Source organism: Seriola aureovittata, chromosome 8 (genome assembly GCF_021018895.1).
Source record: "Seriola aureovittata isolate HTS-2021-v1 ecotype China chromosome 8, ASM2101889v1, whole genome shotgun sequence".
In the NCBI taxonomy this organism is placed as follows: domain Eukaryota; kingdom Metazoa; phylum Chordata; class Actinopteri; order Carangiformes; family Carangidae; genus Seriola; species Seriola aureovittata.
This window is the reverse complement of record NC_079371.1, coordinates 19,208,201-19,228,633: the sequence shown is the minus strand read 5'-3', so window position 1 is coordinate 19,228,633 and position 20,433 is coordinate 19,208,201. Positions and strand designations below refer to the sequence as shown.

Genomic DNA, 20,433 nt, shown 5'->3' with positions numbered 1-20,433 from the left:
AGTGGTTGCTCTCATGTCAGAGACAGGAAATAAAAATATTATGTTTACTATAATTGGCCAAAAGAACACATGGGTGTTATCATTATCCCGACTGGCTACTTTAAAATAACACATTAATGTGTGGTGTGACTCAGGAAGTGAACCAAAGAGCGAAAATAAACCTGACCTTACTTAACTGATCTACCAGTACCAGATCTGAGACTCCTATTAATGCCAAGAACAGGGTGTGATAATCAAGTATTCATTTCAAGAGAGAGATGTAATGAAGCATATGAGTCAAAAAAAATTCAGATTATCTTTTTTTTTATTTTGCTCTGAAAAAAAAATCACATAAATAAAAATCACTTCAAAACTGCAGGACAGGATTTGAAAGGGTGGAACACTTTAATTCACATTTTTTTTTGCTTGACAGCTTAACTCAGATCTGAGGGAGTTTCTCCTCTAATGATGTAAGACAACATGACAGTACAACATATTTATACCAGATTCTTGCTACAGTGCATTTTATATTTGACTCCCTTTTAAAAGTTTCTTAGCAATGCAGACACTGAGTGCATAGTTTTTATGTTGCCTATAATCAATACATCGCCAGTGAACTGTATCATAATTTCATTACTACACTGACTCATAACACTAAGCCTAACACGGCCTTAAGATACCCGAACCTGCAGGGTAAACTTGGGTGGGGAAAGTGAAAGAGCAGGGCTCGCCCTTCACTCGCCACCATCGCTAATGTGCCTTTGAACAAGGCGCTGAACCCCCCACCTGCTACAGTGGAGCTGCATAGAGGCTGACAGAGCCAACTGGTTGTACTGGGCAGTTTTCAGGTGTGAATGTGTCTAACTGTTTACGTGTGAGCAGGGCGTTCCTGAAAAGTATTGCTTTCATTGAAACCACCCTGGACAATAATAATAGTACTAATAATAAAAAATCATGTCTATTCAATGATCAATTTTATTAATCACAGTGCAATTGATCATCTACTGAGTGAAGAAATTAAAGCCAAAAATCAGATATTAATGCGTCATATCTCTTCTTATGAAATACTTAATATCTTAAGGAGCTTCTGCATTGTTTGTTTTCTTTTTCATAAATAAATATCGTCCAATAAGAAATATAAAAACAAATGTAACATCAATATTTTAAAAACTGCTGAAGGTGGTTAAAAATCTCTATAAATACAGTTAGCTTAAATAAATAAATTAGAATTATAAATATACCGTTTACTGTACACAAAAAAAAAAAAAAGATGGACTTGTGCAGGAAAAAAAAAATCCAGGTTGAGCTCTCATTGTTGTTAAAAAAAAAAAAAAAAACTTTTCTTGTTCAGTTCAGTCTGAGACGACTTTTCTTTTCACACAGTCAAGAAGCAGCACAGAGTCTAGACTTGTCCCTTCTTCTTCTCGTTCCTTCGTGTTCATCACCTCATGCTCGTCATGTCTCCACTCCATCACTTGGGCCATTTAGTATTCCAGTATCAGACGGCCCCTTTACTTCTGAGGTCCGCAGGAGTACGTTCATCTGAACGTCCAGCAGAGGATCACGCAGACAACACCCTCTGTTCCTTTCTTCATGTACGTTCCTTTTTCCTGTAGGACCTCCTTTCCTGGTTCACTTCTCTTTTTCTATTTTGAGGTAGAATTTCTGCATCTTTGCCTAACATAAAAAAGAAACAGAGACAATGAGTAAAACCCCATTTCATTCAGGCAATAAGAAGAAATAAAAATGCTTGTGAGTGTTTGTTTGTAGCCCTGTCTCCTCTCTACTCACCCCTCTTTGTCTCTTCAGTGGTTGGACGCTAACCCTAGTTTGACCTTCTCTTCATTCTCTACATCATACGCTCCCCGCTTGTGAAACCTGTAATAAACAAAAGAAAAGGAACTTGTTGAGACTGCGTCTACCTTATTATTAACCAAGTCTCTAGAAAAGCCCTTTATCTGTATGTGTATTGCGAGGGTGTGTTTGTCCGTGTCTTACTTACCTGAGCATTAATAAAAGGCCTATGATGGTGAGGCAGACGGACGACAGCACCACCGCCACCACGGCCAGAGCTGTGGTCCGGTTGTAGCCCTCGGGGGACTGCACAGGCAGGGTGATGAACTCACACCTCTCACCAGAGTAGTTTGGGTGGCACCTGCACACAGCACAGAGAGGGAATCGGATGAGAGGTTAATAATTCAAGGGATAGTTAGATTCTTGAATAGAGGGAGTAGTGCAGGGCTAATACTTACACACAGGAAGGGGCGCGGATGTCCCTCAGGTACTGGCAGGTGCCGTGAATGCAGAAATTCTTATACTTCTTCAGGCATGGATTCCTCTTCTTTCCCTTGCCCTTTGCCCTCTTTCTTCCCTTTACTCTCCTCCTCTTTCCTTCAGTGCTTTCAGTCTCCAGGATGGCAGAAGGGTCTTTGGGTTTGCTTGACATAGCAACTAAAACCAAAAACAGAGCACGAAAGACTTACATTTCCATTTTCTTTGTTAAGGAAGTGTGTAAAAACTGAACTGCAACAGTGGTTCGACATTTGAGGAAATAACACAAGTGATGCCTCACCTCGTGGCTGTTCCATTTCATAGTCTCCAGACATGCCATCTTCATACTCGTCCTCATAGTAGTATTCATCATCGTACTCCTCTTCCTCGCCTTCCTGACCATACTCCACTGTTGTGGCGTCCACGCTTCTGCTCTCATCCTCTGCCCTTCTGTCTTTGGTTGTGTCCAAAAAGTTGATAACGGCTGTGTGCCGCTGCCTGTCGCTCTCATACCTGTCAACTGCAGCACCACTGGCCAGCCTGGACACCACTGGAAGCAAGAGAGAATGAAATTGTTTAAAATGTTATAATTCGCATGTATGTTTGGTTTGATGCAATCTTTAGCAGAGTAGACCTCGAGAACACCTCAGAAACTCTTCCTCTAGGGGATACTCAGTGAACACAGGCTAGTGTGCCAAGGTGGGCGGACCTCAACGGGCAAGTTGAAACATGTTGTGCACAAGAAAGCTCCAGGCAGATTTTTGAACTTTTTTTGTGTAATCCCACTGATCTCTGTTAAGGACTGCTCAGGCGGCACAGATTGCAGAGCATGGTCTTTAGGGTATGGTATGGTTAGTAGGCATTTACTGGATTCCTCAGGAGCACTTCAGTAAAGTGGAAACTTGCCAGCAGGTCCTCCCTCAGTGGGACAGTTTAGATTAGTGGAAATGGTAGCGGGGGGGGGGGCAAATAAAAGTTGGCATATATCCTCTCTGTCTCATACACACACACAAAATGCATGGACAGACAGTTAGCTAATGTCAGGCAAGAATATGAGTTAAAAATAAATGTATCCAGTTACATAAAGCATGCTCTAAAATAGAGAGATGACCCCGTTAGCTCCTGAATAGCCTGGCATCATGAAAACCGTTGCCTTAAAGGTTATGAAGTTTACAAGACATGTTATAGCTCCATCGCTCATGCTTGAGGGGTTTACAATAACAGCCGAGAGGAGACAGAGTCACACAGGTATTCACTGAAAGCAAATATCACACACAGTAATCAGACTCAACAAAGAAACACACACGTTTTCTTACATGAGCGTACATGAAACTTACCAAAGGCGTGAACCAGCAGGAGCACAACACTGAAAATCCTCATGATGTCAGAACTTCCAGTGACTTTTACTTTTTTTCTTTCTTTTTTTTTTAAATCAATTGAAAAAAATATGATCTAAAAGTCGTATTCCTTCCACTTGTTCCGGTTCTAAATATTCCTTCTTTTTTTCGCTTCTTTTTTTTTCGATGTGTTTGTATGAATGAATTCCGCCTGTTTGCGACCTCAGAGAGCGGGAGCGTCTCTGATGTTCGAGCCTAAGAGGAGCGCAGGAAAAGAGCGTCCGGACAGAGGCACCGCGGTATTTATGGCCCCTTCACTTCACTTCACCACGCCTACAGCCCGCTCAGTGCTGAATGCTGCTTGGTAAGATGTGAGGGGATGAGGGGATACCTACTTGTAGCCTACATGCATAAAGTTGTAAAGATATTGGTACATTACAGACACTCATTACGACATTAATTGTTGGATTTTTAATTATCACTGACTGGAGCTTATGTCAGGGGCAATTTGAAATGAATCAAAACATTCTGGTTATGACAGTGGTAGGTGTCACTGAGATACTGATAATGTAGGATGTGTGATTTTTTCCGTTATCAAATATGCTGAGTTGTTTATATAGTCGTTTGTATTGACTTATCATATTGTACAGCCTAGTACAATCAATGTGGAAGTTGTTGGTTGTTGATCTGTTATCCTATGTCATCCTATTGTTTAATCTTTGACCCAAACACTGGTTCTCATTATTTGCTTCCATATCATATTAGTGGTCCTATTTAATTTCTGAGGATTTGAGAGAGTTTTAAAAGCATTTAATTGTCAGTAACATACTGACTTTCTATAGACAGACAGACAGACATATAGATAGATAGATAGATAGATAGATAGATAGATAGATAGATAGATAGATAGATAGATAGATAGATAGATAGATAGATAGATAGATAGATAGATAGATAGATAGAACACTTAATTGATCCCAGTGGAAAATTGTTATGTGTGTAACAGCTCCCAAGTCACAAAAAACAGATAACATAGTTAAGAATCAAAATACAATAAGATAACGAATAATATACAACAAAAAATAGAATAAAAACATTTGTTCCCAGAATTTTGAAATGTGTGCATTTTTCCCTTTATTTGATTTCTACTGTTAACAAATAATTGTTTTTTTTTTTTTTGTTGCTTTTTTGTTTGTTTTTTTACATTCAGCCATGTTGGCAGACTAGCAGACTCTAGCTAGCAGGTAACATACTCCATAGATAGTGTATATGGCTCTATAGAGTCTGTATTGTTTAATCCGGATCTATACATCTATACACGCACATAGAGCATGCCGGTGCAATGGTTCTGGTAGCCCTCACACAATTTAAAGTAACCATTTAAAACTGAAAAATGGTTGACTAACTCCACTCAGAAAAATTAGTCTAAACTGGATTGATGAATTTTTTAAGCCTATATGATGAAAGCACCTTGTGCGTGGTTTGACAGGTTAAAATCATGCAAAGCTTGTCTGCGCCACCATGTGGTGAAAGTGGGAAATACAATCACAGGTGGATTCCTATAGTCACCAGGCTCATGGCAGACAATGAGATACTGCCAAAGTCAGATTTTGAAAGACTGAATTCGGAAATTATTAAAATGATACCAAATTTAACAATGACCATATCATTTATATCAAACAATCAGACTAATCCAACTAATAAAGCGTTATTGAAAGAGCCTACTATCATTACTCTAATTAATTAGCACATGTACTTTAACTTGACTCTGGCCTGTTCAGACCTGGTAATAACATACATCTAAAGTGATCCGATCACAAGTGGACAGCCCAAAGTTCAGGTGTGAACACACACAAGACACATTTGAGATATGATCACTCGGAGCACATTCAGAGGTGGTCTGGGCCACATGTGGCAATATGTGGCCACATTCTTTAGTAGGTCTGAACAGGGTCTGTGATATAATGATGTTCTTAATATGTGTAGTTAATTAGTAAAATAATATAAATCCTAATTGAATCTTAAATCACATCACATAAAATAATGGTTCTAGTTTTTGGACATTATGGTTTAATGTCTGATCAGTCTGCTCTTCACACTGAGGCCTACAGGAGAAACTGAGCTGCTGTGACCTGCACAGAGAGGAGTGCAAACTTATATCGACCCACTCTTTGTGAATATGGTATTCATTTTTACAAGTGATTCAAGGATTCAGAGACTGAATGTAGAGATACTTCAGTTTTCATCCCTCAATGTAATGTAGCCGTTACAAAAACATTTACTGTATCAGTATGCGTTAATTATTGGCAGCAGGTCTTTTTTAGTAGGACGCATGAATGGCTCTCTTCCATTCAAGTGTCCCAGCACACTGTGACAGTGAGCCAGCATGCACAATACCTGAACCCTGAAATTGAAGAAGCAAAAAGACATTCAGTCTTCATTAATTGTATTATTTACACCTGCAGTTTTTCTACTGTGACGTGTCAAAATGTCATCTGTGATAAAAACCTTTATTACTGGATTTAGAGTGGCTGAGGGAGAACAATAAAGATAGTGTGGTATTGGCTCTGATAGTGTGTCAACAGGGTTGGATTAACCCACTTGTGGGCCTTGGGATATAAACTGAGCGGTGGGCACAAGTAAGGTAAAGATGCAGGATTTGCATGCTCTTTCCATTTCAGTTTATATCAATCAGTTTATCAGTCAAACGTATTGCTAACAGTGAACCTGGGGCCCGAGGTGGCCCTGAGGGTCTGGGGTGTTGAGCAGCTCCTGGCTTTGCATAATAATTCAGTCTTCACCGTCAAGTACCATTTCCAGAAAATAGTCATGTAGAAAAGACATCCCAATAGACATCTGCATTGTAAGGGTTTGAAAAAAAGTGTGTTGTTAAGAAATAGAAGAAAGGGCAACATCCACATTATCTGTCTGAGGTGAGGACATATAGGGTTCAATCAAAAAAAATGGACTAGACACAGGTATCATAGAGATTGAGATGAACCAGATGAAAAGAAATAGAGGAGACTAAAAGAAACAAAACATAAAACTCGAACATGCAGACTTCTGCCAAGGCCAATGTGAAACAATATACACCAGACTTCAGAGAAAAAAATGAAAATTCATTGTAAATGATTCGCATCTGCCTCAAATTCTAATGGGTTCTTCCATGGCCCATGTCCCATCCCTCCACCAATTTCGGTCCAAATCGATTGTGTTTATTTATGCTGACAAATAAACAGGCACGGACATAATCCATTGACTATATATAGGTGACGACATAACCTCACTGGCGGAGGAGCTCGGTAGGTGGCGGTAAGGCACTTATAAACTAAGTTACTAAAAGCCAAAGAAGAAGAATAAAGTTCTCATTGCTCTGGTCTGGTCACGTGAACACACGGGGCGAGGGGAGGGGGGACAAAAATGGCCGACAAGGTGGGGGAAGTAAACACAGCTGTTGGAGATAGTGAAGCAAAACAACAGCTAGATGAGCACGAAGTGTCAGGAGCCGAGACGAAGGGCGAGTCCGGCGACAGCGACGGGCAGGGCCGGACAGAGAAGCGGGTCCCGGCAGCGGCAGAGAACAGCTGGTCGGCTCCCATCATGTCTCTGGCTCGGAAGGCCACTGAGACGATTAGCAGCGGGGTGAGCTACGCCGCTGCCCCGAGAAAGACCACACAGGGATCGGCTGCGAGCTCCCCAACGGAAAAGGAGCCCGAAAATGATCTCAGTAGCTCTTCTAAAAGGCTTCCAGGTATGCTGTCACTGTCATTAACCGTTGACACTCAAACTAGCACTTTCCTTTTAATCAAAGTAAAGTTAAAACACTGCAGACAGGGTCCATCCCTGTGACTTCCTCTTCGACTTAGGTTAGCTGTCAGCTGTCAGGAGTCCTGACTCAGGACACATGACTTCATGGGCAAAGCCTTGATTTTATGGGATGCTGACCGTGCAGAAAGTCACGCTGTTCTTGTGTTCACCACCATATATAGTTTTAATTCTGCACTCTGTGAACACGAGCTTGCATGACATCTCCACTAAGCATGCTTCTTTTTGACTGATCCCAATTTGAGTGCTTTTTCTTTACATGCTTTACAGTTGTGCTCCCCAAAGACCCCATGGCAATAGAAAGGTCCAACCTCCTCAGTATGATGAAGCTGAGCATCAAAGTATTGATTCAGTCCTCCTTGAGTCTGGGCAGGACGTTGGACTCGGAGTACCCTCCTCTGCAGCAGTTCTTTGTTGTCCTGGAGCATTGCCTCAAACATGGCCTGAAAGGTGAGACAGTCCATGAGGCTGACCTTGTTAATGTAATTCATTATTACTGAAAGTGGTGTCACAATAAGAGCATACAGAAATTAAGTTTTCATTTTTTTTCAGCCAAGAAAACCTTCATTGGTCAGAACAAATCTATATGGGGACCTCTGGAACTGGTTGAGAAGTTGTGTCCAGAGTCCATTAACATTGCCACAAGTGCCAGAGACCTGCCGAGCATCAAGTATGCTACCGCTCACCATTTTTTCCATGTGAGGTATGCCAAATGCCTGCCTGATTATTGACTGTCTTATTTTTCTTTTATTCTTTGTCAGGACCGGTTTGGGTAGAGCGAGGGCTTGGCTGCATTTGGCGCTCATGCAGAAGAAAGTAGCCGACTATATGAAAGCTTTGCTGGACCGCAAGGACCTCCTGAGGTTAGTTTGACTGATCAGTAATGTGGGTTCAGCACCAGGCATTTTATACTGCATCATGTTTACATGTCAGGAAACTGCTTATTTACCACATTTCACAGTTTATTCTTTCTCCTTCCACATTTTCTTTTCAATCTCCTAGTGAGTTTTATGACTCTGGAGCATTGATGATGGAGGAGGAGGGGGCAGTGATGGGGGGACTGTTGGTGGGCCTCAACGTAATTGATGCAAACCTCTGTATTAAAGGGGAGGATCTTGATTCTCAGGTGAGTACTGGCAGGATCTACTACATATTCCAGCAGTCACACACCTCAGCCTTCAATAACAAAGGTTGATCAGGATACACAGTGATCAGTTTCTCTTTCTTGTTTAGGTAGGAGTCATTGACTTCTCCCTTTACCTGAAAGATCCTGTGAACAGCGAGACTCCAAAAGAGTGAGTGTCTCACCTACACTGCTTTTCTTTATGTTTGGAACTTGTTTTAGTTTTAACCCCTGGCATGATTGTCATTTAATTCTAAACTAACCTCATGCTCACTCAGCCCCTCAACTGATTTATTCTTATTCTTAGTGATGCCAAGATGACAGCCATATTAGATCAGAAGCACTACATTGAGGAGTTAAATCGTCACCTCAGTGGCACCGTCACTGACCTTCAGGCCAAGATGGACTCTCTAGAGAAGACCAACAGCAAACTTGTGGAGGAGGTCAGAAGAACTGTGTGTGAACACTTGTCTGATTGTTGTAAATGCACCTCACTGACGAATGCGTGTGTTTTTCTTTTCCTCAGCTGACGGCAGCGACAGACAGAATCAACTCTCTGCGGGAAGAACAGGAACAGCTAAGAAAAGAGAATGAGTCAATCTTGCAGTCCAACCAGAAAAAGGAAGAGGTCAGAAAAGTAACTGCAACTAAACCACTCCACAGCCGCAAAATACACAAACTGCAGGGTGTGTGTTGTTTTTTCAGGCAGCCCTTCAGGACAGCCAGGTGGAGTTGGAGACGTACAAACAGACTCGACAGGGCCTGGATGAGATGTACAATGTGGTGTGGAAGCAGTACAAGGAGGAAAAGCACATTCGCCAGGTCAGCTATCAACAAGCTAGAGGACTGGAGTATAACAAGCATGTGGCGGCAAAAGGTGACTCAGCTGGTCTGTGTTGTTTCTGGGGAGGATGTGCTAAAGGCTGAAGGTCTTTGTTGGGTGTGAGGCATTGTCTGGGCTGAAGTACAAATTAGTCTTCACGCTCTATTGTCAGTGCATAATTAGACAGAAGGCAGCCAGTGTGAGTTCTGGGTGAATGTTGATCAGTCACTCAGCTTCTTGTTACCCAGAGGCTTCATCGTGTCTAGTATCTGATGCACTGACTCTGCTCTAGAACTGAATTTGACTCCTGTCTTCTGTGATGTTAGGAGCTGGAACGTGAGTTGGAGCTGCAGATGGGGTTAAAGCAGGAGATGGAGGTGGCCATGAAGTTGCTGGAGAAGGACACGCATGAGAAACAGGACACACTGGCAGCCCTGCGGCTCCAGCTCGACCAAGTCAAGACTCTTAACCTGCAAATGTTCCACAAAGCTCAGGTAGACATACTTGAATACACCTTTTTCTTTCTCTTGCACGCCCACGCAGACAGAACGCTATATTTATACAGCTTATGTGGCTCTTAAGGACTCGGAACGAGAGGCAGAAAAGAAGCAGGCGGAGGCTTTGCAGCTTGAGCAGAAGATGGATGAAATGGAGAAAGCTATGATGGAACTAGAGCAGAGGTATGTGTGATGCATGTATGAGTTTCTGCATGTTTAAAAATTATATTTTCTGTATTTTTGTGTTCATAACAATGTAAAACTGGGTGAAAAGTCCTGTCTTGAATGTATGTTATGTATGGACAACCCAATAAAGATACAAAAAAAGATATTTTCTTCAGTTGATATTCTTCTGTTTGGTCTTTTGTGTGTCACAGACTACAGAACTCGGAGCGGGAGCGCAAACAGAGCGACCAGTCAGACAAAGACATGAGGGTGGAGCTGGAAGGGAAAGTGGATGCTTTGCAGAAACAACTGACTGATCTGGATACACTAAGGTTAAGAACACAATGAAATGACTATAAATATGTACTGTACATGGAATAAAAGGAAAAAATTAAAAGAACACAGAAAAGCGAGTCCATGAAAGTAAGGCTCAAGAAAAGGTTTTAAACATTGTACTATTTTTGGCCAGCGTGAGATAATGTTAGACTGAGAAGCAAGCAGTTCTTCTTGGAAGTATCTGAGCTCACACTTGGGTTGATTTAAAGATTGGTTAGTCTAAAATAAATGTGTTTTTCACACCAAGCATGTTCAAATCATTGTGCCCCCATCTCTGATTTTTATTAACCATGCTTATTTTGTTAAAGCCTTTCAATTTGTAGTCCTCCAGGCCTACAGACGTATATTGAACTATGTGCTTTTCTGTGCACAGACTGGGTTTGGAGAATGAGCTGCGCACTGAGAGGGAACACAGACAAAGTCTGCAAAAAGCCCTCCAGAGGGAACAGGACAACAGCATTGAGCTACGCACACAGCTACAGCAACTCCAGGGCCTGCACACGGTCAGCATGACAGACACACAGACACACACACAGACACACAGACACACAGACACACACACACACACACACACACACACACACACACACACACACACACACACACACACACACACACACACACACACACACACACACACACACACACACACACACACACACACACACACACACACACACACACACACACACACACACACACACAGAGCAGAGTTAGTCAGTTAACTCTGGAAGTGTATTCTCTTGAAATGATGAAAAACATGTTAAACTGTAGTAACCAGCAGGTTCAAGTTCAAATTCAGCTAAATTATATCCCTAAATTATTCCCAAATATTAATACAAAATAGCTGCTTAAAAAAAGATGAGATTGTTTCCTGTGAATTGGTGGTGCAGGAGCTGCAGGATTTGAAGGAGGAGAAGCAGCAGCTGCAGCAGACGTGCGAGCAGCAGGAACAGGCTCTACAGGAGATGGGACAGCATCTAAGCCAGTCAGTGCTTTTGATTTTGCCATTTGGTTTGTTATTTGTCAATAGCATTTCATATCATGCGGCTTTTCTTATGTTGCATTTAAAGGTCTAAACTCAAGATGGAGGACTTCAAGGAGGTTAACAAAGCCCTGAAGGTAAGACATTAAGGAGTAGAGAATGGTGTACGTCTATTATTAATGCTGTAAAAATGGAAAACATGAGAAACCTCATCTTATATGTCCATTGCTCCTATTAGGGCCACGCTTGGCTGAAAGACGATGAAGCTACTCAATGCAAGCAATGCCAGAAGGAGTTCTCCATCTCACGCAGAAAGGTAGGCTTCTTTTTCATCCTGTGTCGTTTAGACATCTTCTGTAATACTGATCACCACAGTCATTTAAATGAGTGCTGTATTTTCTGTGTTCGCAGCACCACTGCAGAAACTGTGGCGACATCTACTGCAATAGCTGCTCCAGCAATGAGTTGGCCTTACCTTCCTACCCTCGGCCTGTGCGGGTGTGCGACATGTGCCATTCGCTCCTGCTGCAGAGAAGCTCCTCCACAGCCTCCTGACAAAACACCTACAAGCTTTATGCATCTACAAGAGCTTTCTACTAAACACACTGCACATGCTCATCCACTATGATTTTTTAACTACGTATGTTTAAAAATTGTCATCAAATCTTAGGGAAATGTGATTTGGTGTCCCATTTCCACTGTTACCTGAAATTCAGGAACATTAGTCTGTATCTGTATTAAATGAGGGGCCACCTTTTAACACTGATGGGATGAGCTAATGTAATTTATGCAGACTGTATGTTAAAGAGACTTGATTCTGCTCAGAGGATGATATAGTTTTTGGATATTTATGTGATTCATGTTTCTTTGGGCTTGAATAACATCAGTTTGACAATTTGGTACTCACTTGATAAACTGACCATTTTAATGTGTGTAGTTTTTCAAACAGTGGATGTGGCTTATGTTGAGCTCTCATCAAGGTTACCGTTGGTTTTCAGCTTTTGTTGGGAATCATTTGTGTAGCCAGTTTAGAGAACACGTGTACTTCAATTTGATATTGTTCAACCTGTCATGCAGCGTCTAACAATTTTTACAGCTATAGCCCCAATGCTGGATACATGCAAAATTGTGTAAATGACTTTAGAATGTTAACAAAAATTTAACTTTTAGAATGTACTATCACAACGGGGTTTTGTGGATTGTGTCGACCGCTACAAAGCCATTTTCTTAATTAATTTGGGAATGGTGACCAAAAGTTTTCTATCTAGGTATTTGATAAACAAATAAAGCCTCCTGTTTTGCAACACTTGTTTCAATTCGATATTCCAGACTAGTTTATTCACTTTGTGCACAGGAAATACAAATAGCATTTGAAGCAGTAGAAACCTTCATGTAAGCAGATTTGAAATTCACTTGCCGTTGATATAGCCCACATCCAGAAAAACTGCTCTATCAACAGTCGCACCTTAAGAAAACAAAACATGCTCTGACCATGTGAAGTCTCGAATTCAGATTAACATTTTAACTGGAAATAAAAAAAAAAAGGCTGAACACATGTAGAAGATGAAACAAGGTCTAAACATCAGAAGATACCAGACACTTTCTGATTTTTTTGTTCATGCACTCAGACATTGAAAATTATGTTAAAGCCACCAGCAAAAGAAGAGTTAATCTTGAGGAACAGCCAGGTGTTTGGAGAATAACACAAAAATGGCACACTTCCTGTATCAAAAACTTAAAGCACATTTTCTGTGATGTGTGAAATCTGTGAGGAATGGGGAAGACAAACAAACAGAGCTTCTGACACACTTCTTGTGATACCAAATGATCTCATTTCTTTCTGAAGATCATCCACTTAAAAAAAAAATACAAACCCTACCACTCAGTATTTTCAAAACAACCTCACCTGACCCTACCCTATGTTTAATAGGTGAGACTTACGTTTCCAGTCCTTCCAGCAAAATGCTGAATTAAAAAAAAACATCAAATTAAGGGGGAAAAAAAAAATCTACATTCCCCATCCCCCACCCAGTCCATTCATAGAGCCTCTGCTTCCTCCTCCGCCACCGCCGCCGTAGTAACTGCTTCCCATTCCGCCCTGGTTACCTAACAAGAGAGAGAGAATACACACTATAGGACCGGGGAGTTCATCCAGGAGTCGTACACAGAAAAACAACCATGCTGCATTTCTGCCCTTCAAGATAAAAACCTGTGTAAGTTTTGTTGTAAAACTACAAAATGATCCTGGTGTGGAGCACAGCTGTGTTGCATATTAATACTTCTGTGCATCAATCAAGAGTCTAGGGAGGAGGGAAGGTTGAAGTGTAGGTAGATGTTGAAGAAACCTATTATAACAGAGCTGACACTCACTATAGTCACTGTAGCCGCCCATGTTTCCTTGGCTGCTGTATCCGCCAGAGTACCCTGAGCTCAACTGGCCACCGCTGTAAGACGACTGGTTCCCTGTGGAGAGGACAAATCACATCAGGTGTAAGGGGACATTAAGGTAGCATCAAATTTACTTATGATCTTATATTCTGTTGTGTGCTGCTGCTCTTTTTTCCCCCCCAGCCCTTGATTGTCTGAGCAAATGCCCACGCACCAACAACACAAGCATTTTGCATCCGTTGCTGCAAGCATTTTCATCCGAACAACAGAGGCCACTTGTCCTCGTTTACCAATACTCACCCATGCCACCCATCATCTGGCTGCCATAGGCTCCATTACTGCCACCTGCTGTTGAGTTCAAAAACAGCTCCACATAGCGGTGCTCTGAGGGATGGTAGTGAAATTGAGAGAGACCATGATCATCATTATGAACGTGTCTGGGCAGCGTGAAAGAGGTTAAGTCACTTATTTTAAACTCACGCATGTTTGCTTTGTCTTTGGACATGGCTGCCACGGCATCCTCGTGCGTTGCAAACTCTACATCTGCCTCCCCAGTTACCCTCCCATCTGGGCCGATCTCAATATGGACCCGCACTGGATTCAATGGTGAGAAGAACTAAGAAATACAAAGGACAAGATTAGCTCATGCTACAACATCATGTATACCTCTGCAATATGCACAAGTAAAATGGTATTCAGGAGTTCAGCTGTTTTGCTCCGATTCCTGTCTTACATTGTAGATGTCTGTCTCTGTGGCTCTGTATGGCAGGCCCCTCATGTGGACACAGTGGCCTGTTGTGCTCTGGAAGGAAGAGCCGCCATCTCCATACCGTCCATCCGATACACCTGAATATACATAATGAAGATTAACACAAGGTCTTATGGGGACTTTACATCCTAATCTTGTTTCTGTTGTGCAGTGTTAGCATGAAGGGGCATAAGGCAAGTGATTATCTAAAACTGCACAGGTTAATATCACCAAATCTGATTTCAGTTCTTCCGTCTACGTCACACCCACCTCCTCCATAGCCTCCTCGACGCATTCTGTCATACGATCCGCCACGGCCCATCATGTTGTAGCCACGACCACCAGAGGGCCGGTCATAGGGGCCAGGTCTCTGCATGCCCATTGGCTTCCGCTGGGGTTCATAATGGGTCCGCACCTCAGCGCGGCTACTCTTGAAGATCTCAATGTACCTAAGAGCATAGAGATACCACAGTGAGGGCATAGGGAATGGATCAAGACCGCATTTGCTCAATACTGATGAAACTGGGCTATGCAGATGCTGTCATGGTGTAGTCCATAGGTAGTAATATCTTTTGAGTACTTAATGCTAGTTGTTAATGAAACAGATTCAAAGAGCAACGTATTAACTGAGTTGAAAAAAGGAAGCTGTCCAAATTCATTAGGGCCTTAATGACTTTTACACTTTTCTTATGGTTACCTGAGGTCATTTACAGATCTGATTCAGTGTGTTGTAATAGAGCGTCCTGTGTCCTTGCCATGACAGCCATTGTCCTGATTTTAGGAGGGACAGAGAGGGCTCCAGCCCTTCTGCAACCCATGCTAAGCATTACCTGTGACAGTGGGCTCCAGATCCTTGTGTACAGTGGCCCTCTGATTTTACCACCAGGGAGACTCCTTACCATTTATCAGCCTGGACTCGTGTTTAGTGCTGAGACATCATTTATTCTCAAAATTAAGCATATGCTCCAATTTATGATGCGTCTCTTATTTTTGAAAGGTGCCCAAGCACTAATCTTCCCATTGAACATTGTGAATGTGTGGCATTGTTGGATCTAATATGACAATTGATGTAAGTGTTTGTGATAAATATAACAAATATATGTGAACAGGCCAAGATTTATGCTGTATCAGTTTTGTATTTGGTTCAGATGTTGAGGGTGCACACCATAAGAAAAGCAACTTATCCAGCCAACCAACCAACCATCCCCACCTGTGCCCTATTCTTTCCTTGTGTTTCTTTAGAGCCTTTTCAGCTATATCCTGTGAAGCAAACTGCACGAAGGCCTCCCCCGTACTCCTCCCCTGGATGTCCACCGGCAATGTTATCCCATTTGGCACGATTTCCAACCCTTCAACCCAAGGACAGATAACCCCAGCAGGGGACATATTAAATCACATGCCCAATCACAGAGATAACTTTCTCTAAAGAGAGAGATAGAAAACTTATGGAAAACTCTATACATCATCACACATACCAGTTCAATTTTAACCAGTGACTGGCCAGTTGAACGACTTACATTTACTGTGTTCGGGGGATAAAATAGAAATGAGAGGATAGAGGAAGAATATGGAAAAGGGCACTGTGTGGGACATCAGGCTAGTATTGGTGTGTTGATGAAGAGAGAACAAGATCCTGGTGAGTGACATGAGTTAAATTACTGCTCGCCCATTAGGTACCTAACATTTGGCATTTACTCTATATAAAGAAAAATGTATTAAAGAGACAAGAGTGTGAGAAAATGAGAAAAAGAAACAATGACACTGGGGTAAGAGACTTTCATATCAGTGATGAGTGGGACCCATTCCATCATTAGTAAATCAACATTAGGCATAAACAACTTAAAAATGTAACAAAGCTGTTTTAGAAGATCACACCCAATTTAAGAAAAAAAAGTGATGAAACGTGGGCTCAAGATGGATATGATGGGCAAAGGTAGGAAAGGGTGTTTGCATAACAGATTCCTGCCCTTGAACAAAACAAGTATTCAAATAACTTCTCCATTTAAATTTTAACTGGCTTCCTTTTCCAGCATCATTTCCTAACTGATCACCAATCCCAGAACATAAATCATTTTATTCCTCTATTCCGTAGAAATACACAGTAGGTAACAAATTGACTTCTCTGTAAATCAGATGCAAGAATTAGTCAGTTTCCGTAAGAGAAAGGAAACAACAAAAGGAAGATGAAAAAAAAACAAACAAACAAACAAACAAACAAACAAAAAATTTAAATTACCAAAATTACTTCAAGGAGGTTTACAAGTAACCGCTAAACGAGACCTATTCTTACCTGAGAAAAACTGTACTATCTCCTCTTTGCTGCAGCCGAAGGGAAGGCCTCGGAGCCGGACGAGCCCATCTCCTGCTGTTTCTGGACAGTTTGGACCGGTGTGCTTCATGACCCAGTCCATCTCGACGTTGTTTGATTTAAAAACTACATCACAGGAAACAACACAATCAGTTATCGCAGCTTAAAGCTGAGAAAATTATAATGCTTCTCACAAAGGTGTTTTTAACTGGAAGCAGTGGTACACACCCTCCACATATCTGTGACCCATAGTTTCTCTGTCTTTCTTCACTGCAATCTTCAGGTCCTCCTCCGTCTCCAACTCCACAAATGCCTCTCCGCTGGGACGCCCCTCTCTTGTGTAGGTGAAGTGGATGCCGCCTCCATTGTTGACAATTTTGCAATCTGCATTTGAAAGGTATTGTTATGAAATATTTGCTTCAGTTGCTTAAGTATTCCCTTAAAGACTTAAACTTATAAATATAGATATTGTTTTCACACCTACCTGAGAAAAACCTTTGTACTTCATCCACTGAACAGGACCAAGGGAGACCCCTGATGCGTACTACATATCCCTCATCGGCCATGACTGGTCACAATCCCTGAGGGAAAATACAACATCACCATCATTCAGTCTTTACATTTAAGAAATTAACACATACTACTATATAGATCATGCATTCAAATAAGAGATGATTAATATCATTAGGGATGATGAAAACGGGTATAACCTCTTGTTATGGTATTTATTCCAATATTATTATTCCAAAACAAGTTTAGGCAGTTTTTTTAGTGTTCAAACATTTATCTCTCTACCATTTCACAAACACTTTCTGTGTGCCATTGAAGGCCGGTGCAGCTTTACATGGATAGTCACAAGTACATTCTGATATACAGGTTCATCATCCAAGTGTCTCCCATCAAAGTGCAAGTAAATCCCAAAAACACTAACATTCATCACTAATCATTAATCACTAACCTACATTTGAGGAATTTACTGATGCTTTAGTTCTCTCCTGCACAGCTGCGGCTGAGCCACAAGGGTGAATTTGGCCGATTGTATTCTAAAATATTGTTTCATCCCTACAGTATAAGATAAACTTGTATTTTAGACGCCGCTTTAATTGCTATTTGCTTTCTACAAGGTAGAAATAGGTCAGATGTCTTTGGTGTCTGTAGCATGGATAAAACGTTAGGTGAATAGTTAGCAGCGCCACCATGAGGCCGTTTAATAGTGCCAACCGGTAAGTGTCTAATCAAAGATCTCGTTGTTGTGGCTAGTCTCTGCAACAAAGAAAGTTGTTGTCTGAAAACATGAATCGCAAGTAATTGTCCCAACTAACTTATTCTCAGTTCTTCTCAACAAAAGTCTAAGGCGACCACTTCACAAAAAGCGCGAACCGGGAGTCGTCCCAAGCTAGCGACACAACAATGTGGAGCGTAAACGATTCCTACTTTCATTCGACATTTCTGGTGCTGAGGCGTTTCGGTAAATTTTTAAGAGTTCGCATAAGAGACATTATGAATTAGTGACGAAATGCCTCGTTTATTTTAAATAGGGTGGGTGGCCTCCAGCGCGCTAACTACCGCACCCAGACACAAGAACAAAAGCGGCCCTCTCAGCCTGCGCCATGTTATTAGCTGTTAGCCATTAAGCTAGCATTTACAAAGTAACGGCTACGTTAATATGATAGAATCGGATATACATACCGGTAGCTATATTGTGCTATTAGTCTAAGTAAATTTTGCGTTGTGTTTTGGCTATGCTGGCTAAACGACAGCTGCGATTCTCAATTTACCTGATTCGAGCGTAGATACAACACGCCGGAGTATGTATGACCAGACCTGCGTGATGCAGCTGAAACCTTGCGTCGGGTTGCCAGCACCCCCTAACCATCCCCCTTTGAGGAACAACATAATGACGCACTGAATAATACTCTCTGTCGTGAAGCTGTTACACAATCACGTTTTTCAACACGGCTAGACAGTTTGATTCAAATACATTTGTAACTACTATTTCTTGTTGTGTTTTTAATTGTATCGAAATCCAAACATCTCAAGTTTGCTAAATCTCCTGCAATATCTTACAATTGACAGAAAGTGTGGGGTTTTGAACACACCTGGCAATCCCGGTTGAATGGCCAAGCGCCTCCGGCCGGTTTGCGTCCCAGTCCCAGCCCAAAGATGATGACGTTGCTGCCCGAGGCCCAGGGCGGCCCGGCGGCATCTCCTGGCCTACAAACCTAAGTAACCGTGTTTACTGTGGTCAGTAACTTGTAAAGCTTTTCAGCTTCTCATGAGGTAGAGTAGGCTACATGTACTTCATAGGACACGTTTCATGAGCAGACCAAACAAAGCTCATGTCTATCAAAGCAAACTAAAAACAGCAAGACAAATACTATTTGACATTAAAGCCCATTTAATAAGATACATCCACCATCCTGTCGTGATGGTGGTGTTTAACAGTAACCTAATTGGTATAAACTTATTTAGGTATATCGTTAAAACCAGAGTGATCCACAAACCCCGATTGCTGGTTTTGATGACTACTGTGACTGAAAGATAAATGAACAAAAAGCATTTTCCAACCAGCTAATCCAAGATGTTGGTTTTTTCGCAGCCCAAAAGTAAAAGAACGCAAGATACAGGCAACTTGTTGAAATCGGTGAACCCTCTATGGATTTGGGCAGAAGAAGTCCTTCAGCAACTTCACACATGCCCTTTGGCAAGACACTTCATATCACCCTGCTTCAATGAAGCTGTTAAGTAGCCAATAGCAGGACACTATAAATAATGACCAGGTCCAGGAATTAATTTGTGTATCTTTAAGAGGCACAGAATAACAAATCACGTGAACACAGGTAACGTAATTAAGTATACATTTGAAGTGCTGGTACTTTACATGATTTTTTATTTTGTGCTTCTTACATATACTCCTAAACACATACATTTAGTGGGAAACATAACACGTTTTACTCTGCCACCATTTTCTGATGGCTTCAAGATTCAATTTAAATCATCATGCAACACAAGATTGTATAATGAAATTACAGATAGCCCTTCTATGCTACTCACAAAAAACAAAAGTTATATAAATGAATGATCATAATAATAAGTAAATAATCAAGTTATAAAAATAAAACAATTAAACTAAATATAACTAGGCTCACTTTTTACTTTAGATGAAGCCATAAAATATGATGACCTATGCAGGAGTTCATTATTAGATTTGAAATTTCATTCACCATCTCCAATCTAACTTCCAGGTCATAATTAATAAACCAATAATTTCATCTTCTACAAAAGTCATGAGAGCAATTACTTTTTATTCTAAGGTACATTTTAGGTAATGCATGTGTACTTTCATATGAACAAACTTTTAAGTGCAGGAGTTCTTATTGAATATTTTTATTCTTAGGTTATCCAAATTAATCTTCCAATACTGGTGCATATGTGAATATGAATATGAAGCACACAGTGATGAAAAAAAGAACATGGATGGTCACACACATCATAATTACAAAGTTTGCTATACATTTGAATGCAAAAAAACCAGGAGCCATCTTTTTTGTGTAGTTATCTCTTGTTTTAATTCTCACTGAATTAAGTTGGCAATTATCTTATTAAATAACCAATTTATGAAATACACCTGCATCAAGAAATACACCG

The 20,433-nt window shown here is 41.2% G+C and overlaps 3 protein-coding genes across 4 annotated transcripts; 1 reads left to right on the top strand and 2 right to left on the bottom strand.

Moving 5' to 3' along the window:
* Positions 1-286: 286 nt before the first annotated feature.
* Positions 287-3,870, bottom strand: hbegfa (heparin-binding EGF-like growth factor a). The gene is made up of 6 exons (XM_056383629.1): positions 3,588-3,870; positions 2,552-2,800; positions 2,232-2,430; positions 1,982-2,134; positions 1,771-1,857; positions 287-1,656 (listed from the first exon to the last, which is right to left on the bottom strand). Exons 1-5 carry the CDS (start codon positions 3,628-3,630, stop codon positions 1,785-1,787), a joined length of 717 nt encoding a protein of 238 aa, XP_056239604.1. The 5' UTR covers positions 3,631-3,870; the 3' UTR covers positions 287-1,656; positions 1,771-1,784.
* A 3,137-nt stretch (positions 3,871-7,007) lies between these two features.
* rufy1 (RUN and FYVE domain containing 1) lies at positions 7,008-12,269 on the top strand. Its single transcript, XM_056382852.1, has 17 exons — positions 7,008-7,338; positions 7,683-7,862; positions 7,965-8,082; positions 8,174-8,275; positions 8,415-8,538; positions 8,646-8,707; positions 8,843-8,978; positions 9,062-9,163; positions 9,241-9,357; positions 9,685-9,852; positions 9,941-10,038; positions 10,233-10,352; positions 10,730-10,859; positions 11,250-11,344; positions 11,430-11,478; positions 11,580-11,657; positions 11,753-12,269. The coding sequence occupies exons 1-17, from the start codon at positions 7,008-7,010 to the stop codon at positions 11,894-11,896; spliced, it is 2,154 nt and encodes a 717-aa protein (XP_056238827.1). The 3' UTR covers positions 11,897-12,269.
* Positions 12,270-12,648: 379 nt separating this feature from the next.
* On the bottom strand, positions 12,649-18,656 carry hnrnph1 (heterogeneous nuclear ribonucleoprotein H1). Of its 2 annotated transcripts, none has more exons than XM_056382853.1 (11): positions 18,564-18,656; positions 17,270-17,366; positions 17,014-17,169; positions 16,768-16,911; positions 15,688-15,826; positions 14,748-14,926; positions 14,463-14,575; positions 14,210-14,345; positions 14,030-14,113; positions 13,712-13,804; positions 12,649-13,447 (listed from the first exon to the last, which is right to left on the bottom strand). In XM_056382853.1, the coding sequence occupies exons 2-11, from the start codon at positions 17,349-17,351 to the stop codon at positions 13,350-13,352; spliced, it is 1,224 nt and encodes a 407-aa protein (XP_056238828.1). In that variant the 5' UTR covers positions 17,352-17,366; positions 18,564-18,656; the 3' UTR covers positions 12,649-13,349. The 2 variants fall into 2 exon arrangements, with proteins under 2 accessions (XP_056238828.1, XP_056238829.1); XM_056382854.1 differs by lacking the exon at positions 18,564-18,656 and adding an exon at positions 18,475-18,497.
* Positions 18,657-20,433: the final 1,777 nt, after the last annotated feature.

Excerpts from the sequence above, each read along its gene's own strand:
- hbegfa (XM_056383629.1), bottom strand. The coding sequence starts at position 3,630 with ATGAGGATTTTCAGTGTTGTGCTCCTGCTGGTTCACGCCTTTG. Across the intron at positions 2,135-2,231 it reads ATCCGCGCCCCTTCCTGTGT|GTGCCACCCAAACTACTCTG; the intron begins GTAAGTATTAGC and ends TGCTGTGTGCAG. Across the intron at positions 1,858-1,981 it reads GGCCTTTTATTAATGCTCAG|GTTTCACAAGCGGGGAGCGT; the intron begins GTAAGTAAGACA and ends TGTTTATTACAG.
- rufy1 (XM_056382852.1), top strand. The coding sequence starts at position 7,008 with ATGGCCGACAAGGTGGGGGAAGTAAACACAGCTGTTGGAGATAGTGAA. Across the intron at positions 9,164-9,240 it reads CCAACCAGAAAAAGGAAGAG|GCAGCCCTTCAGGACAGCCA; the intron begins GTCAGAAAAGTA and ends TTGTTTTTTCAG. Across the intron at positions 9,853-9,940 it reads AAATGTTCCACAAAGCTCAG|GACTCGGAACGAGAGGCAGA; the intron begins GTAGACATACTT and ends GTGGCTCTTAAG.
- hnrnph1 (XM_056382853.1), bottom strand. The coding sequence starts at position 17,351 with ATGGCCGATGAGGGATATGTAGTACGCATCAGGGGTCTCCCTTGGTCC. Across the intron at positions 14,576-14,747 it reads TCGAGGAGGCTATGGAGGAG|GTGTATCGGATGGACGGTAT; the intron begins GTGGGTGTGACG and ends ATGTATATTCAG. Across the intron at positions 14,346-14,462 it reads CAGAGACAGACATCTACAAT|TTCTTCTCACCATTGAATCC; the intron begins GTAAGACAGGAA and ends TGTATTTCTTAG.